The sequence below is a fragment of the Notamacropus eugenii genome, chromosome 4 (genome assembly GCF_028372415.1).
Source record: "Notamacropus eugenii isolate mMacEug1 chromosome 4, mMacEug1.pri_v2, whole genome shotgun sequence".
Taxonomy (NCBI): domain Eukaryota; kingdom Metazoa; phylum Chordata; class Mammalia; order Diprotodontia; family Macropodidae; genus Notamacropus; species Notamacropus eugenii.
In genome coordinates this window covers 247,515,638-247,534,593 of record NC_092875.1, presented here as the reverse complement: position 1 = coordinate 247,534,593, position 18,956 = coordinate 247,515,638, and the positions used below count along the sequence as shown (strand labels likewise).

General features: G+C 38.3%; 1 protein-coding gene across 1 annotated transcript; it reads left to right on the top strand.

The window, feature by feature from the left end:
• The first annotated feature begins 14,370 nt into the window (after positions 1–14,370).
• On the top strand, positions 14,371–17,726 carry LOC140498386 (uncharacterized). Its single transcript, XM_072599498.1, has 2 exons — positions 14,371–14,627; positions 16,329–17,726. Exon 2 carries the CDS (start codon positions 16,347–16,349, stop codon positions 17,541–17,543), a length of 1,197 nt encoding a protein of 398 aa, XP_072455599.1. The 5' UTR covers positions 14,371–14,627; positions 16,329–16,346; the 3' UTR covers positions 17,544–17,726.
• Positions 17,727–18,956: the final 1,230 nt, after the last annotated feature.

The following is an 18,956-nucleotide window of genomic DNA, read 5'->3' as shown; positions in this document are numbered from 1 at the left end:
GGGAAATAAGAAATACAGGTAATGGAGTATAGACATTTATCTTGCCCTACAGGACAAAAGAGAAGATGGGGATAAGGGAAGGGAAGGATGTTAGAAGGGAGGGCAGATTGGTGATAGGGGTAATTAGGATGCTCAGTGTCTTGGGGCGGGGGGGAGGGGAGAAATGGGGAGAAAATTTGAAACTCAAAATTTTGTGGAAATGAATGTTGAAAACTTTAAAACAAATAAAGAAATTAAAAAAAAAAAGAAATTATCAAAGAAAGCTGCCCTGATATATTAAAACCAGAGAGCAAAATAGAAATTGAAAGAATCCACCAATCACTACCTGAAAGAGACCCCAAAATAAAAACTCCCAGAGACATCATAGCCAAATTCCAAAGCTCACAGATCAAGGAGAAAGTATTTCAGATGGCCAAAAAGAATTTAAATATCACAGAACTACAGTCAGGATTACATAGGATTCTACAACTTTCATTCACATTAAAGAACTAGAGGGCTTGGAATATGATATAACAGGAGGAAAAGTAGTTAGGATTACAACCAAGAATTATCTACCCAACAAAACTGAATATAAGTTTTCAGGGAAAATAAATGGAAATTTAATGAAACAGAGGACTCTCAAGCATTTCTAATGAAAAGATCAGAGTTGAATAAAAAATTTGACCTCCAAATTCAAGACTCAAGGGAAACACAAAAAAGTAAAAAAGAAATAAGAAAGAGAATACATAAGAAATTCAATAATATTAAACTGTTTATATTTCTATATGGTAAGATAACATTTGTAACTTAATGTTATTACTATAAGAGCAATTAAAAGGAGTACATTCAGACAAAGGGTGTGGATATAAGGTGACTTTGATGGGATGATACCTGAAACAACAAAATAAAAGGATGAGAAAGAAAACTGTACTGGAAGAAGGAGGGGGAGATTAAATGAGATAAATTATCCTACATAAAAGAGGCATGAAAGAGCTATTATAATGGAGAAGATGGGGAGATTGAGGAGTAGGGGGCAAAGCTTAAACCTCACTCCCATCAAAATTAGTTCAAAGAGGGAATAACATACATATTTAGTTGGATATAGACATCTATCTTACCCTATAAGGAAGTAAAAAAGGACAGAAATAATAAAAGGGGGAGTGGGGAACTGATAAAAGGGAGGGTATATTGGGGAAGGCAGTAATCAGAAATAAAACATTTGTGAGGAGGGAAAGGATGGGGTGTAAGAGAGAAAGGAGAATAAACAAGTGAAAATAGCATGGAAGGAAATATGCAGTTAGCTATAACTAGAAATATGAATGGAATGAACTCACCTGTAAAATGGAAGCAGATAGCAGAATCCTACAATCTGTTGTTTACAAGAAACACATCTTAAGCTGAGAAACACACACAGGGTAAAGGTAAGGGGCTGGAGCCAAATTTATTATGCTTCAGCTGAAGCAAAGAAAGAAGGGGGAGCAATCATGATCTCAGACAAAGCAAAAGTAAAAATAGATCTAATTAAAAGAAATAAAAAAGGGAACTATATCTTACTGAAAGGTATTATAGACAATGAAATCATGGCAATACTAAACATATATGCACCAAATGGTACAGCATCTATGTTTTTGAAGGAGAAGTTGAATGAGTTACAGAAGGAAATAATGAAACTATATTAATGGGGGACCTCAACTTTCCCTTCTCAGAACTAGATAAATCTAACCAAAAAAATAAACAAGAAAAAAGTTAAGGAGGTGAATAAAATTCTAGAAAAGTTAGATATGATAGATCTTTGGAGAAAACTGAAAGGGACTACAAAGAAGTGTGCTTTTTCTCAACAGGTCATGCCACTGACGCAGAAATTGACCTTCTTTTAAGATATAAAAACCTCTCTATAGATTTTTTCATTATGCTTGGTTGGTTGTTGTCCTTTGTTCTTGAAGAGTACCAAAATGACATCACCATGATAAAGTGAAGTTTTGGTGTGTTCGATTGTAGCTGATCAGACCAGTACAATCTCAGAAAGCTCTACCACAGATTGGGCACAGATACTCCATGTGAGTATTTGGGGTGGTTATTTCAAATTTGTGCATCCTATGTTTCCTTTATGCTGTTTCAATTTTGCTTTGCTCATACAGCACAGCACATTTTCTGATATGGGCATGCTATGCTTAGAGGTCCTGTGCCAGTGTCTCCCATGTCACACAATCAAATCCAAAATTCTTGAGAGTGTCCTTGTATCGCTTCTTCTGACCACCATGTGATTGCCTAACCCATGTGAGTTCTCCATAAAATAGTCTTTTTGGCAAGTGTACATTTTGCATTTGAACAATGTGGGCAGCCCATCAGAGTTGTGCTCTCTGAAGCATAGTTTGAATACTTGGCAATTCAGCTCGAGCAAGGACTTCAGTGTCTGGTACCCTATCCTGCCAGGTGATCCTCAGAATCTTCCAAAGGCAATTCCAATGGAAACGATTCAGTTTGCTGGCATGGCACTGGCAGACTGTCCGTGTTTCACAGGCATACAACAATGAGGTCAGTACAACGGCTCTGTAGACCTTCAGTTTGTCAGTCTAATACCTCTTCACTCCCAAACTTTTCTTCAGAGCCTCCCACATACTGGCTCTGGCAATGCATGTGTCAACCTCATTGTCAATGTGTATATCCCTAGAAAGTACACTTATCCACAGCATTCAAAACTTCTCCATTTGTTGTAACTGATGGTTCCACATTTGGGTGGTGTGGTGGGGGCTGATAGAACACCTGTGTTTTCTTGGTGTTAATTATTAGGCCAAAATTAGCATAGGCAGCAGAGAGTTGATCCATACTTTGTTATATTTTAGCTTCAGAGGCTGCATTGAGTCCACAATCATCTGCAAAGAGAAAATCACGTACCAACACTCCCTCCACTTTGGTCTTGGCTTGTAGTCTTTTCAAATTGAAGAACTTACCATCAGTATGGTAGTTGACCTTGATGCCTCATTGAAAACATTTGACAACATGACTGAAAATATCATGCTAAAAAGCATAGGAGCAAGCACACAGCCCTGTTTCACTCCATTGGTGACTGAAAAGGCACAAGAGCATTGTCCACTATCCAGAACCCAGGCAAACATGCCATCATGAAACTGACATACAATACTGATGAACTTCTCTGGGCAACCAAATTTTGACATAATTTTCCATAAACCCTCATGACAGTGTCAAAAGCCTTGGTCAGATCTACAGATGTTGTGTACAGACCTCTGTTCTGCTCCTGGCATTTCTCCTGGAGTTATTGGGCAGTAAACACCATATCGACTGTTTCTCAACCCTTTCTAAAGCCACTCTGGCTCTCAGGTGTATGACCATCTCCCAGGTAAAGGATCAACCTATTAAGGAGGACTCTAGCAAGAATTTTGCCAGCAATGACTTAAGAGAGAGACCCTCTTGTGATTGTCACAGGACAATCTATTCCCTTTACCTTTATAGAGATGGACAATGGAGACATCCTTGAACTCCTGGGGGGTAACTTCCTCTTGCCATATAACCTGGAAAATTTCAGTCATTTTTTGTAAGAGCAGTGGTCCCCCTACCTTGTAAATCTCAGCTGGAATAGAATCAGCACCAGGTGCTTTGCCACATGCAAGGAGCCTAATGGTCCTCAAAATGTCTTCTTCATTTGGAAGTTCAGCTAGTGAGGGATTGACTTCAACCTGAGGTAAACAGTCAATGGCTTCAGCATTGATTGATGATGGTCTGTTGAGAACTCTATGGAAGTGTTCAGACCATCTCTCTAGGATCATGTGCTTATCACTAATCAATGTGGCCCCATCAGCAATGAGTAGTTGTAATACACCATAGGTTTTTGGTCCATAAATAGCTTTCAGGGAATCATAAAAGCACTTTGGATTGTTGCTGTAAGCATAAAACTGAATTTCATCTGCCTTCTTACTGAGTCAGGAATCCTGCACCTCTCTAAGCTTTGCTTGTACTTTGCTTTTGATGGAATTAAATGCTGCCTTCTTAGAGGTGGATGGACTATTCTGCTGGTAAATCCTGTGGAGTTCTCATTTTTCATTTAGCAGCTTCTGAATTTCCCCATCATTTTCATCAAACCAGTCTTGGTGTTTGCGAGTGTTCTGACCTAGATGAGCAAATGCAGTGCTGTATACCAAATCTGTGAAAGCTGCCCACACATTTTCTGCTCCACTGTTGCCAACTGTGTGTTGGCTCAACTTTCTCTCCAAGTTAGCAACAAACTGTTCAAGCTCAGAGAAGAGCTCTAATTTATTGACATTGATTCTTTGGGTACTTATTTTGCCTTGGGGATGCCACTTTTGATGAATGGGAATATTTAGCTTGGAAAGGATAAGTCTGTGATCAATCCAGAACTCTGCATCACACATTGCCTTTGTCACTCTCACATCTTGTCTCTCTCTCTTCTCCTTACAATCACATAGTCTATTAGATGCCAATGTTTGCTGTGAGGGTGCATCCATGAAGTTTTATTGCATTTAGGTAAATGGAAAACAGTGCTGGTAACAAGAAGGTCATGTGATGTACAAGTCTTCAGCGGTAAATGACCATTGCTGCTGCTGTTTCCAACTCCATTCCTCCTCGGACTCTCTGCCAAGTCTGGTAGTCTGAGCCTACTCTAGCATTAAAGTCACCGAGAATTATAAGCTTGTCCTCTTTTGGCACATTAATGATAAGGGTCTCTAGGACTTTATAAACTTTTTCTTTGACCTCATCAGGGCCAGTGGTGGAAGCATAGGCCCTGATGATGGTGGCATGGCATTTTTCTGCAAGGGCAATCACATTGTCATGAGCCTGTCACTCTCTCCTTTCAGCAGGCATACCAACTTGCTGACTAGATTAGTTTTGATTGTGAAACCTATGCCAGCTTCACAGTGTTCCCCTTCACTGTGACCATTCCAGAAAAATGTGTATCCAACTCCAACTTCAGTAAGCTGGCCTTCAGTTGCCAGCCTTGTTTCACTCAAGGCTGCTATTTGGATGTGATACCTGTTGAGTTCTCTTGCAACAAGAACAGTTAGTTTTTCAGGTCTATTGGATTTTGTGTTGTCTATAAGTGTGCACACGCTCCATATGCTGATGGTGAGTGGAATCATCTGTGCAGATGTTTTTGTACATTTGTACATTTTTTTGTATTTTGACCACATAATGGGATTCCTTGCCTGCCATGGTAATCAGACTAAGGTTATGTACGCAGACAATTTTTAGGGCACCTTTTCTAGCTCCCTTCCTTACACCAGGAGGTGAACAGTACAATCCTTAAAAAGCTGCTCAGACACCCAGGGGGCTGCTGAGTCCCACTGTTGCTTCCAGTGACAAATGACCCTATGGCCTGGGCTGCCTATGTGCAGGGTTGTGACTACAGCTTGCAGTGTATCTGCACCTGCTGCTTCATCACTTGCCTGTCACTGCAAGACTTTGAGGTATAATAGTAAAATGGTACAGGTGATGTCTTTTGATTTGTGTGTAAATTGGATTTAAATGAGGCAGAGTTGCATGAAGTCATTAGCCTCACTCTTTACTCCAGAGTCATCATAGTCCAGTGGCAGCACAGAGTTAAGATGGTTGTTGATGGCTCAGGATGCAGTGATGGATGACCTTGGCGTCTTCAGTGTCTAAACAAGCTCTAAGCTCTCCACGTTGCCTGCTTCAGCAGCCATTTCAGAAAAAGAAATTGAGGAAGCCATCAATGAACTTCCTAAGAAAAAAATCCCTAGAATCAGATAGATTCACAAGTGAATTCTACCAAACATTTAAAGAACAATTAATCCCAATACTATATAAACTATTTGGGGAAAAAAAGGGAAAGAAAGAGTCCTACCAAGTTCCTTTTGACACAAATATGATGCTGATACTGAAACCAGGTAGAGCCAAAATAGAGAAAGAAAATTATAGACCAATTTCCCTCATGAATATTGATGTAAAAATTTAAATAAAATACTAACAAAGTGAATACAGCGATATATTGTAAGGATAACACACTATGACCAGGTGGAATTTACAAGGAATGCAGAACTGGTTCAATATTAGGAAAAGTAGCAGCACAATTGACCATCTCAATAATAAAACCAACAGAAATCATATGATTATCTCAATAGATGCAGAAAAAGCCTTTGACAAAATTCCTATAAAAAATAGTAGAGACCATAGGAATAAATGGAGCTTACCCTTAAAATGATAAGTAAAGTTTATCTAAAACCATCAGTAAGCATTATCTATAAGGGAGATAGGCTAGAAGCTTTCCCAATACAGTCAGGGGTGAACCAAGGATGCCTATTATTACCTCTATTCTTTAATATTGTACTATAAATGTTAGCTATAGCAATAAGAGAAGAAAAAAATTAAAGGAATTAGAATATGTAATGAGGAAACAAAATTATCACTCTTTGCAGATGATATGTTATACACAGAAAATCCTAGAGAATAAACTAAAAACCTACTTGAAATTATTAAGCATTTTAGCAAAGTTGTAGGATACAAAATGAACTCACATAAACCATCAGCATTTCTGTATATTACCAACAAAGTCCAGTAGCAAGAGATAGAAAGAGAAATTACATTTAAAATAATTGTAGACAATATAAAATACTTGGGAGTCTACCTGCCAAGATTAACCCAGGAACTATAGGAACATAACTATAAAACACTTTTCATGCAAATAGTCATATCTAAACAATTGGGAAAATATTAACTGTTTATGGGTAGACCTAGCCAATATAATAACAATGACAATTCTACCTAAATTAATCTATTTGTTCAGTGCCATACCAATCAAACTATCAAAAAATTATTTTGTGGAGTTACAAAAAATGATAACAAATTTCATCTGGAAGAACAAAAGAATCAATGGATCAATGAAAGAAATGCAAAAAAAAAGGTGGTGTAGCCATACCAGAACTCAAACTGTATTATAAAGCAGTAATTATCAAAAGAATTGGTACTGGCAGGAAATAGAGTGGTAAATCAATGGAATAGATTATGTACAAATTACATTATAGGAAATGATCACAATAATCAAGTATATGATAAACCCAAAGATTCAAGCTTTTGGAACAAAAACTCATTATTTGACAAAAACTTCTAGAAAAACTAGTAAACAGTATGTTAGAAACTAGGCATAGACCAGCATCTCACACCATATACCAATATAAGGTCAAAATGGGTAAATGATTTACAGATAAAAGGTGATACTACAAGGAAACTAAGAAAGCATGGAATAGTTCATCTGTCAGATTTGCAGATAAGGGAAGAATTTAGGACCAAGGAAGATATAGTGAGCATTACAAAATATAAAATAGATCATTATGATTATATAAATTAAAATGTTTTTGCTCAAACAAAACCAACACAATTAAAATTTATAAGGAAAGCAGAAGACTGGGGCAGGGGGAAAACTTTTACAAGGATCTCTGACAAAGCTTTAATTTCTCAAATATATAGAGAACTGAGTCAAATTTATAAAAATATAAGTCATTCTCCTGTTGATAAATGGTCAAAGAATGTGAACAGGCAGTTTTCAGACAAAGAAATCAAAGCTATCTATAGTCATATGAAAAAATGTTCTAAATCACTAGAGATCAGAGAAATGCAAATTAAAACAGCTCTGAGATACCACATCACACATATCAGAGTGGCTATTATGACCAAAAAGGAAAACGTTAGATGTTAGAGGGAATATGTGAAAACTGGGGCACTAATGCACCGTTGGTGGAGTTGTGAACTGATGTAACTATTTTGGAGAGCAATTTGGAGGTATGCCTAAAGGGCAATAAAACTATGCATACTCTTTGATCCAGCCATAGCACTGCTAGGTCTATATCCCACAGACATCCAGAAAAGGAAAAAGGACCTATTTATACAAAAATATTTATAGCAGCTCTTTTTATGGTGACTAAGAATTAGAAATCAAAGGGATACCCACCAATTGGGGAGTGGATAAATAAGCTGTGGTATATGATTGTAATGGATTATTATTGTGCTATAAGAAATGACAAGCAGAATGATTTTGGAGAAACCTGGAAAGACTTACATGAACTGATACATAGTGAAGTGAACAGAACCAGGAAAATGTTGTACACAATATTGTTCAGTGAACTATGAATGACTTAGCTCTTCTCAACAATACAGTGCTCCAAGACAATCCCAAAGGACTAATGATGAAGGACACTATCCTCATCTAGAGAAAGAACTGATGTTGACTGAATACAGACTGAAACATGCTATTTTTCCATTTCTTTTCTTTTATTCAATTCTTCTTGTACAAAATAGCTAATATGGAAATGTTTTACATAATTGCACATATCTGATTGTTTACTATCTCAGGGAAGGGAAAGAGGAGGGAGAAAGGGAGGGATAGAATTTGGAACTCAAAACTTTAAATAAAGTGTTTAAAAATTGGGGAAAAATCAGCTGCCAACAGATTTGTGCTTGCTGAATTTCCATAGATATTTAACCAAACCATAATTTATATTTTGTTATTGGGCTCCAAGATTTCAAGTAACAGAAATAGAGCCATACACTCAGTTGAACTACAGGTTTATCATTTTGTTACTTTGTCTTATCAGTTATGTCTGACACCTCATAACCCCATTTGGGGTTTTCTTGGCAAAGATACTGGAGTGATTTGCCATTTCCTTCTCCAGCTCATTTTACAGCTGAGGAAACTAAGGCAAACTGGGTTAAGTCATTTGCCCAGGTCACACAGCTATTAAGTGTCTGAGGCCACATTTGAACTCAGGAAGATGAGTCTTCCTAACTCCAGGCCAGGTACTCTATCCATTATGCCAGTGGATAGAGTACCTGGTTTATTGTTATGATAGTATAAAAAAAAAACTGATCTGGTGGACAAAAAATACTGGCCATATACATTCCCCAAATGTTTTATGGATTTCAGTGTTCTAGTTCTTATTCTTAGCACAAACATTTCACAACTCTATTTGGAAAAAATATATATATATACATACATAAAGATTAAATAACAATACAAGACTTGGATTATAATACGAGAGATGTCACAAGAGATGACCAATGTCAAATGAGCATAAACAATGAATGAGAGTTCAGAGGAAGTAGAGAATGATGTCACAGAATGTGGGATCTCAGCTGGGACTTGGAGGGTTTGCAGAAGTTGGAAAGAGAAAGATGTCATCAATGAAATATATAAATAAAAAAGATGATTGGTCACATGGCAGCTAATCCAGGTTTTTAAAAGGTATACAAGAAGGAGGCAAAGGCAGGAAAACAGGATGATTATGAAACTATGGCAAGAGCTTAAGAAGTATTTCTTAAGTATCTACTATATGCCAGTCCCTGTGTCAAATACTGAGGATACAAAGAAAAATAAAAGCGTGGTCTCTGCTCTTAAGTTTACATACAAATGGGGGTAAGCAAACAATCTTGTATAAATGTGTGTGTACACACACACACATACACGCACACATATACATACACATACACAATGTAAAGGGGAGAAGGAAGGTACAGTTAGTACATGTGGGAGTGAGGTAAAAATTTGTTAAAAGATTGCCTTGCCACAGTGAGGGACCAGTTGAGATTATGTCGTATAAATCTGTATCAATCCAAGAAGTATGGTTTAGGGATTTTCTCCATTTTTACTAAACAGCAAAACAGTAGGAGGAAAGGCAGCAGATGGTAGGAGTAATCCAAGGCTAAAGACTGAGGACTCAAGAGAAGAGGATAGTGTAGAGTTGAATTGTTTCACCAAGAGGTCAAGATGGAAGAAGAAGGACACTGTAGCTAGTGCAAAAGTCATGGCTTGGGAGAGAAGTGAGGAATGGAAGGATTGGAAGGTGTGTTGAGGACAGGTCAGAAGGAGAGATGAAGTGACAATAAATTGTGATCAGATAAGGGAATTTAGAGTTTATGAACATGGAAGTCGAACACTTTAAGGTGTTGGCAAGATCAAAGCTGTCTCTGGATGTGGTTGAGGCTGAATGGAGGAATAAAACAGGAAAAATAAGTAAATGGAGGAACTGGGGGGTTGAGGTATTTGAAAAAGTATCTATATATATATTGAAGTCCCCTAGTATGAGGGCAAGAATTCAGAAAGAAAGGAAAACTGTGAGCTAGGCATTGAACTCATTGAAGAAAGTGCCTTTTGGCACTAATTAGTTGTATTGGGAGCAGTTAGGTGGTGCCAGATTGTACAGAGTACCAGGCCTAAAGTCAGAAAGACCCATCTTACTGAGTTCAAATCCAGCCTCAGACATTTACTAACTGTGTGATCCTGGGCAAGTCACTTAACCCCCTGTTTGCCTTGGTTTCCTCATCTGTAAAATGAGCTAGAAAAGGAAATGACAAACCACTCCGGTATCTTTGCCAAGAAACCCCATATTGGTTACAAAAAGTTGGATATAATTGAAAAAAAAAACTGAACAGCAGCAAAAATTAACTGCATTATTTTGAATGTTACTGAAATTCTTCAAACCCCATTTTCCTCTGGTATAAAATAGAGATAATAATACTTGTACTACATACTTCACAATTTTGTTCTAAGGAAAATACTTTGCTCATAATCAGAGCAATAACTACAGTAGGGTGACCAACCAAACTTTTAGAGGGCACTTATCAACCCTCATATTCACTTTAGCAATTGGAAACTATAAAGTTTAGCACTTAGTTAATGAGAATAATGAGTAAAATAGAGAGCTACTAGATGGTGTACTTCCTTCCCCAGCCATCTGTACTCGAGCTGAGCCCTTTGCTGATCCAATCCCACAGCCTTTTAACAGCAGACTCTTCGGCTGCCCATGGGGCCTCTTTCTTTCTTCTCCTAAGAGGTCCTGTCCTAGGGCCTCTTCCCTGTGGGACTTTATGTCCCGAGGTCTGAGATCTCCCCTTAAGTTTTCTCTCTTAACTCTCATCCAAACTTAATTCAAAAAGTTGATTTGACGACATGTTGCTTTCCCTGGACATTTACTGTGCTTTCCCTGGGTTCCCAGAATGACTAATTACTGCTCTGGTCATAGTTCCTAGTGATGAGGTTAAGGGGTGATGGGGAACCCCAAAATACCGACGGTCCGGGTCGTGCTTGAATGAATTCAACTCAAGCCTTCTTAAAGCCAAAGAAAACAAAGTTTATTAAGGATTCACCTAATTGGGTTGCCTCTTAAGGAGCCTAAGCACTTGTGACGCTGGTATTCACAAGTGGGCCAGACACAATCCCAGCTAGACAGAGTCTGAGCTGGATTGCATCTGAGCGCCTTCATGGAGGCAAGGTGGGACTTAAATACAGAAAAGAGTATAGGAGGGATCTGGAGGCTATCAGGAGATAGACAATGGAGGGTTAGGGTGGGAAGCAGGTAGGGCAATCAAGGGATAACAGACAATGATCACAGATCTGTGTATGAAAGGCCAGATTCTGTGAGGAGATACAGGAAGAGATCAATTTGAGTATGAAAGGTCAGATTCTGTGAGGAGAAACAGAGAGCACAATTTGAGTATGAAAAGCCAGGTTAAGTGAGGAAATTCCAGGGGAGCTCAAGGAAGTTCCTAGAGTCTGAACCTCATCACTAGGATTTAGAGCTAGATTGGAATCTTAAGGATCATCCACTTGAACCCCATCATTTACAGGTGAGGAAAGACTCTTAGAGCTTTACCTTTAAAGCAGAACTTTAAGTTCTATATACATGTTAGTTATTGTTGTTGGTACTCAAATCTGGTTATGCCTTGTCTATGGCATTCCTCTGGTGTACTAATCTAGTAACTCCACCAAGAAAGGGAATTTGTTTAGACTGGTAAGACCTGTTCTTGATGAATACATGCTGGATTTTTGCATAGGAATGCACTGAACTTGGGTGTGGTGGGGTTTCATACCCTATGGCATTGTTCCATCCACCTCTTCTATTCCCCTTATGGTCTCATAGCCAGTAATGCCAGAGGCAGGATTTCAAATAGTTCCCTATGGTATGCTGGCCTATGATCTGTGCACCCCTGTGCCTCTTGGTGATCATGCTTCTCTTGCAAAGTGCTTATATACCATCTCTCTAATAAGATGCGTAAGAATTATCTCATCTGATCCTCACAACAACCCAGCAAGGCAGGTGCTATTGTTATCCCCATTTTTCTTGTTGAGTCTGACTTTCTGTGACTCTATTTGGGGTTTTCTTGGAAAAGATACTAGAGAGGCTTGCTATTTCCTTCTCCAGTTCTTTTTACAGGTGAGGAAACTGAGACTAACAGGGTTAAGTGATTTGCTCAGGGTCACACAGCTAGTAAATGTCTGAGACTGGATTTGAACTCAGGACTTCCTGTTTCCAGGCCTAGGTCTCTATTCGCTGCACTATTGAGTGCTCTCTCAAGAGATTTTTATGTGATGAGACTCAGGACTTAGTTTTCCAATCTCAACTAATATTGGCTGTCAGGTCCTGAGAGTGAGGTTACTACATCTCTCCCTCAGGGGATACACTGAGGGACAGTGGCATTTTAATGGTATTGGCTCAAGTCCTTGTTTTGCTATACTCCCCTCAATGTCATTTGACCAGTTAATTTCTCCCTTATGTAATATAATCAGTGACTAGCACTGCAATATAATTTAAACTAACTGACATCTCCTTGGCATCATAGCAGTAAACAATGTCAATTAGCTTTTACAAAGGGATTTTTTACTGAGAAGATACCGAAAGTACAAAAACCTCCATATCTGGGAGTACCCTCTCCCCTCTTTTCCCTCCTGTCCCTGGGGAGAGTGGACACAAAAGTGATTGCTACAAAGCATTGCTCCCACCAAGTTCACTTCTGAGTTTAGCACAACTCCCTTGCTTGCCGAAAACAGGGTCTCCGTCACCAGCTTGATCAAACTGCTGGGCTGGGTCAAGTTGTCACTCCTCAGGGCCAGCACTTTGCTTTGCACTTCTTGGACCTCTCTGGCTGCTCTTTTGACTTTTTAAAGTTCATGACTTCATAGGTTCTGTCTCTAGTACTTGTGTTTGTCCTTCATTCTTGAGGAAGACCATGACATCAAGATGATGACATGACTTGCAGTTGACTTGGATTTGAGTGAAGGAGGGCTGTGCAAGATCATTACCCTCACTTTCTTCTCCTGAGCCATCTGGGTCCAGTGGCCTGATATTTGTCAGGACAACTGGAGATGGCTCAGCTCTCCAGTATTTAGTACAAGAATAAAACACCAAAGACAAAAATCAGCCCTCCAGCTTCATGGTGACCAAGGAAGTAGCCTATCACTGGGAGACCCAATAGTCTGACCTCCCCACTGGAAAATCACTAGGGAAGGACAGAGGTTAAGTTTCTCCATAGGAACCCTGAGTATACACACTCAATTCTGGCTCAGCAGCCAATTAAAAGATTTTTCTTTAAAGTACAATAAGAAGCCAGAAACAGTCACAGACCTATTCATGCCCCAAAGTGGAGGGCAGAGCCTTCCATTATGCATGCCCAGAAGCAGACTCACTAAGCCCTCCATGGGGGCTGGCAGAGTACAATTGTGTCCAGTTCCACATTACATATAGCTTAAAGAAGCCACTTGTGTCTTTACTCTAGATTCTTTTCAGTTTGAAAAGATTTTGATAGTGGAAAAACAGTGCTGAAATAACAATACTTACTTTAAAATAATTTTCAAGAATTGGGTAAGAAGTTGGTTTATTCAAATTGGAATATATTTAGCAATATAGTCTTTATTTTTTCTTTTACATGTAACCCAAATCAGTGATCCTTTATGCTGTAGTAACAAACAGAGTACGAATAATTATGCTGGCTTTTCAAAAACATGAGATAGAAAGCAAGACTTATTTCACAACATATGGGTCAGTCTGTTAGCAGAATGGTAAGATATCTTATTTTTCTTATAATGAAGTACACTTCTTTAAAACTAATCTAATTTTTGTAAAATAGGCTGTGCTGGGGCAAAAACTGGGTTAGGAATACTGTGGAATAATCAAGATTTATTCATGTAATATCCATGCTCTTAAAGTTTTTTTTCTGCAATGAAAATTTGTAAGGACCAAAAATTATTTCAGCCTGATTACTCAAATGCCAGTGGTTTGTTTTCAGAGTAGTATATTACATTATGGGGTGCTTTGAAATTATACCATGAGCAAAATCATAGTGAAAATTCCCAAAGTGTTACTCCAGTCAAGACTTCCTCTTTCAGTATTGAAAAAGAAATAAATGAAACAGCTATTGATTTGTTCTTGATAATAGCTACTGTACAATGAAGGCTTTCTTTTCTGTTTTTATTTTCTGTACATGATTAAAGAGCAGAACTCTAGTTTGAGTAATAATGACTGACTGTGTTGCAATGACAAACTTGTTGGTTTGGCTCTCACTTGGGTGCTCAAGTTTGCTTTGTGAAACAGAGGAAACTTTGGGCTGTCGAAACAGTGCAAGACATCTGGTTGGATGAATCAGCATCATTAATCTAAAATCAACTTCTGTTTTCTGGGTACTTCAATTTTCCCATTGTACTGGTTTTCCAAGTAAATTCTGCCAAAGAAAATAGCAGTAAAAGCTGGGGAAAATTATAGTATTTGAGATCCAGGTGTCAAGTAACCAAAGGAACTGAAAGAAATTTCAGGTGAATATCGACAGCTTATTGTGAGCACATTTTAGTGGAGACATTTTCTGAAGTTGTAACAGACATATCTAAAACCAAGGTAAGTCATTCCTCAATGTGAAAGGAAGTAAGTATATAGATTTGTAAATCATCTGCATGGAGATGATAATTAAATTCATGGCTGCTACTGAGGTTAATGAGAAGGGAAGAGAGAAAGGAAGATGCCTGTGATAGAATACAGATCCTCTGTGCTTTTGGCTGTCTAGATACAACTTTGGTTGTTGCAAGTAGAGGAATACAGTAGTTCATTTGTAATCATTCATCAATCAATAAGCTTTTATTAAATGCCTATTGTTTCAGGCACTGTGCTAAATGTTGAGAACACAAAGAAAGGCAAAATACATCCCTGGTTTCAAGGATTTTAACCAAGGTGTCTGGGTTCTGGTTTCTTTAAATCATCTTCCAAGAGAAACCAAGAATCTACCTGGGCAATGTATTTTCAAACTGGTTCAATTTTTTTGACTTATTCTTTATGAACTAGACTGTATTCCTGTAATTATGATTTTATCTATCAATTTGCAGATTTGCAAATTCCCAATCTGGTAAATAGGAAAAGTCTGGAAGAAATTTAAAGACAAAAGCAAGTATAAAATCTGTGAATCATCTTAGAGATGATAATTAAATCCATGTCTATCTATGAGGTTACTAAGAGAATATTGTTTTTGGTGAAGAGAGAAGAGAGAGCCTAGGACAGAATGCAAATCCTTTCTGCCTTTTTCTGTCTAGACATTAAACTTAAAAATTAGTCCCATGGCACATAGTGTTTCATAGCATTGTATTTTTTTAAATTATTTCTTTTATTTAATTATCTCAAATCATTTTATGGATGTAAATTTTCACTCTATACTTTTAAATCATGAAAAGTGATAACTAACTGTGTTTTCCTAGACTCCAATTTTATCAACTAATATCACTTGGAACTGGAAGAGATCTTAGAGATTGTCAACCATACCGGAACCAGTCTCTAACCTGTGGGTGACCAGAACTGAACCATGCAGACTAGAGACAGGGGAGTCAGGAATCAAAGAAAAGTTTAATTTCAAAGTGAGGAACACAGCTGCAAGCAGCAGTTCTCCTGAGGAGGACTTATGGCTTATGGCAGGGGTAGGGTTTTTATGTATGAAAACCATAGGACCATAACACAGTCATTCTTAGGTTTTGAGTAAACAGTTTCCATGGTTGGCATTTTTTGGGGACAATACAGGCATTCTTGGCTCCTGGGGGAACAGTCTCTACGTTATTAGAATCATTGAGCCTTGTGACTGTCTCAAGTCATTAGGGTCGTTGAGCCTTGTGATCTTTCTGTGGGGTACATAACCAGAGTTAGCATGGTGGGGAAGAGGAGTGAAGTAACCTGGTTTGGTTCACTTACTATGTAAGGAGATTTGACTGATCACTTTCTGCTACAGCAGGTCAGCTGCAGTACTAGCTCCTCTGTGATCCCACAGGAAATAGAAATCAAAGCAAATCCAAAATTTATATGATTTTGCCAGAGCTAGCTAGTGGCAAAACCGAGACTAGAACTCTGGCCTCAATTTCACCAGTTCCCAATTCTCACTCCAATCCAAACCAAGCCAAGAAACACCTACTATACGTAAGGGAGCTACAAGATGCTTAAAGATAAAATAGAAAACAGTTCCAACTCTCATGTGGCTTATGTTCTACTAGGGAGAATCTATTTTGGCTACAATGTTGCAGAGATAGTAACAACAAATTGATTTGCTTTCTCTCCTCTTTCCAGACAACATAGGTTGTAAAGATGATCTGGGGACTGTTTTTGCTGCTCTTTGGAAATGCTCTCGCCCAGTCTAGCTGCCCCCAAAAGTGCCTCTGCAGTTTTTTGCTGACAGATTGCCGCTTTGCCAACCTCTCTGACATTCCCCAGGGAATAGCTCCAGAAACACAGAAGCTCTTTCTGAATGAGAATCACTTAACTCAAGTTCCACCAGGAGTCCTTCAGCCCTTTGTCAATCTAACTTTTCTTGGCTTGTCCTACAACAAACTCTCCCTGCAGAATGATACCTTTGATGATATTAGCAAAAGCATCCTTGCCCTGGACCTATCTGGCAACAATTTGACAGAGCTGCCGCCTGCCTTGTTTCAAAACACAAAACAACTTTTTTGGCTAAACTTGGCTGAAAACAGACTGAGTGTGCTGAATGAAAAGATTTTTGCCTCCTTGGAAAGACTTACTTACTTGGACCTCTCTCAAAACAGGCTGAGGTTGTCAGTAAATATGTTTATGGGCCTTTCTCAGCTAGATACCTTAATGATACCTGGTAATCATATCAATTCCGTACCTGCAGGAGTTTTTGATCCTATTCTAAACCTGAAGATTCTTGATATTTCCAAAAATGAAATAAGCAATTTACCAGAGAATTTGTTTGAAAACTTGACAAAACTTGATGACTTGCTCCTCGACAATAACAATTTCAACCAGATTCCATCTTCTGCATTTACTATCCTCCCCACCTTAGAGCATTTCTCAGTTTCTGGGAACAGCATCCAAAATATTCCTCCCCTTTTATTCATTGGCAATTCTAACTTAAGGATGCTTGACTTGTCCAATAATTTAGTGTCTGACCTCCCTTTGAATTTCTTTTCAGTGTTCAAGAAGCTGGAATTTCTTAATCTTTCTGGAAATAACATAAACACTCTTCCAGGAGATATATTTGTAAATAACACTCAGCTAGCATTTCTGCATTTGGACAGAAACCAGTTTCACACCCTGCCCATTTTTTCTGGTCTTCAAAGACTGACAGAGTTAACATTGTGTTGCAATGGTATAGAAAACCTGCCCAGAACCTTCACAGACAAAATGTATGAATTAGAACTACTGGATCTCTCCAACAATAATATAACAGAGCTTGAAGCGTTGCATTCTAATGTAACACGAATAATTTTGACAGGGAATCCAGTCTGTACAAAATCAATGGTTTTCAAAAGGCATTGTTAAGAACCCAGACTATGGTAAGGCAAAAATAAAAGGGATGAGAATGGCTATGCTAAGTAGGTATTTACTTTTGCTAATGGAAATAAAAGTTTAATGTATGGTTGTTTGTATCATGTTAGTAAACTTAGCAAGGGCAATGTCCAGGACTATCATAGGTATGGCATAATTAAATTTCATGTTGCATTATGTCTTTCACACTTCTTTACCACAGATATGTTTCCTGCAGTTTGGTCCAATAAGCAAACATTTATTAAATGTCTCTTATGTGCAAAGCACTAGAGATAACAAAGACAAAAAAGTTACACACTCCCAGGCCTGAAGAAGCTTATATTTGAATAGGTTGGCCTGTGGTTGCGTGGGGAAGGGAAATAAGCATTTATTACAGATAGCATCTTCTATGTGCCAAGTACTTTTTACAAATATTATCTCATTTGATTCTCACAACTCTTTTTTTCTTTTTTAAATAGATTTTTATTACTCTCACTTGCCTTACATTGTCTAGATTCCCTTCCTATATCCCTCTTTCTCCCCACTGTGAGAGTCATCTTTATGCCAAACAAATTTAAAAGGAAATGACTAAAAAAACCTCAACAAAATCAGCCAATAAAACAACAGCAACAAAAAAAGGTATCATACACAATGTTCTGCACTCATGGATCCCCCTGTCTCTACAAAGGATCATCACAACAACTCTTTGAGATAAAAAAAGTTTGTTGAGGAAAAGTTTGTTTGCCTAAGCACATTTTATAAATATTATTTCATTTGAGTCTCACAACAACCCTGGGAGACAGGTACTATTATTATCTCCATTTGGGAGATGAAGAAACTAGAGTAAAGTGACTTTCCCAGGATCACACAACTAATAAGTATCTAAAACTGGATTTTAACTCAGGTTTTCCTGAGTGAGGTGGATGGGGCAAACTGGTGGTGCGTTTGTGCGCAGCACTAGACCTATAGTCAGAAAGGCTCATGTTCCTGAGTTCAAATGTGGCTTCAAACACTAGCTGTGTGACCCTGGGCAAGTCATTTAACCCTGTTTGCCTCAGTTTCTTCCTCTATAAAATAAACTGGAGAAGGAAATGGTGAACCACTCTGGAATCTCTGCTAAAAAAACCGGAAATGAGTCACAAAAAGTTGGATGTGACTGAACAAGAACCACATAAGCAAAATGGAGATAATAATAGCCCCTGCCTTCCAGGGTCAACGTGAGGCTTAAATGAGATGAGATTTGTAAAAGCATTTAGCACAGTACCTGGCACATAGTAACCAAGCTCTTGCTGTTGCTGCTGCTACTACTACTACTATTGCTGCTGCTGTTGCTACTGATGAGGGTTGGAAGGGGGGGAACTCCAAGACTGGAATTCCCTGCATGGGCTGTCTGGAGAAGAATTCCTGCACTCAAGCATTGTTGAGGTC

Bases quoted from the DNA above. Each gene is read 5' to 3' on its own strand.
- LOC140498386 (XM_072599498.1), top strand. From the start codon at position 16,347: ATGATCTGGGGACTGTTTTTGCTGCTCTTTGGAAATGCTCTCGCCCAG.